Source organism: Emiliania huxleyi (assembly GCF_000372725.1).
Source record: "Emiliania huxleyi CCMP1516 unplaced genomic scaffold EMIHUscaffold_9411, whole genome shotgun sequence".
Taxonomy (NCBI): Eukaryota; Haptophyta; order Isochrysidales; family Noelaerhabdaceae; genus Emiliania; species Emiliania huxleyi.
In genome coordinates, this window is record NW_005195009.1 from 1 (window position 1) to 1,181 (window position 1,181).

At 68.0% G+C, this 1,181-nt stretch overlaps 1 protein-coding gene across 1 annotated transcript; it reads left to right on the forward strand.

The window, feature by feature from the left end:
• On the forward strand, positions 1 to 1,181 carry EMIHUDRAFT_460884 (hypothetical protein; the record flags this gene model as incomplete). Its single annotated transcript, XM_005756843.1, has 3 exons — positions 1 to 387; positions 462 to 551; positions 1,060 to 1,181. Coding segments are annotated over 3 exons (597 nt in total), but the record flags the coding sequence as incomplete, so codon positions are not given.

A 1,181-nucleotide genomic window follows, 5' to 3' on the forward strand; every position in this document is an offset into this window, starting at 1 on the left:
CTCCAGCAGCGCGTCGCGGATGGCCTTGCGTTTGCTGAGAAGGCTGCCGAGCTCGTGTCCTCCTTGTCCGTCTTCTCGGCGAACGAGGAGCTCGAGGACATCAACACCGGCGACCTAAAGTATCTGCTCCTGCCGTTCCTTCGAGCCGAGCTCATCCTCCGCATTCAGCCCGAGGAGGCTGCGGGCTGCCACGACGTGCGTCTGAAGCACCTGCGGCACGCAGCGGCCCTGCTCGAGGCATTCCTGCGCGATCTCGAGGCGCGGCGTGCGCTGCGCGCCGAGGCGCGGGCGGGGTGGGAGGAGGCGTGCGCGGACAAGCCACTCGATGCCGCCGCCTCGCGCACCCTCAAGGTCTCGCGTCTGCGCGCCGCAAGCCGCGCCAAGAAGGCACGCCACCTCCTCTTGGCCGGCGTGGGAGAGGAGAGAGAAGCGTCCCACCAACCGCCGTTGTTCGCGCGGAGGCGCTCGAGGCGCTCGAGGCGCGCGCGCGCGGTGCGGCAGCAGCCGCGAGTGCGGACCGCGACGACGGCGACGAGGAGGCGGGGCGTGAGGTGCCGTGGAGGCGTAGATGCCAGAGGGCGAGGTCGGGGGAGAGAAGGGGGAGATCGCGCCGGACTCGTCGGTGAGATGTGGGGAGAGGGGAAGAGGGCTCTCCAAAACACGCCGAGGAGAGACGTGAGCCCTCTCGCGGGGCGCAGCGCTTGCTCCCTGCGCGGCACCAGGCGCCCGCGGGAATGTCGCTGGGAGACCGCCTGGCCAGAATTCAGATCGGCCGCGCACTGCTCTGGCTCCACCATGCCACCGCCCATGAGCTCTCTGACGCACGTGTGATGAGCCGCCGTTCAAAAGTGACAGCCACACTCTCTCAGCCGCTCGCTCTCGTCTCGCGACATCGTCTCCCCACAGGCTGCGCTCGTCTCGCTCGAGGCGTGTGCAACGGCGGGTGTGAACAGCGTCTCTTCACACCTCTTGCTGTGAACAGGCTGCGCTCGTCTCGCTCGAGGCGTGTGCAACGGCGGGTGTGAACAGTCGTCTCTTCACACCTCTTGCTGTGAACAGGCTGCGCTCGTCTCGCTCGAGGCGTGTGCAACGGCAGGTGTGAACAGCCGTCTCTTCACACCTCTTGCTGTGAACAGGCTGCGCTCGTCTCGCTCGAGGCGTGCTCCCACGCGGCGCTCGAC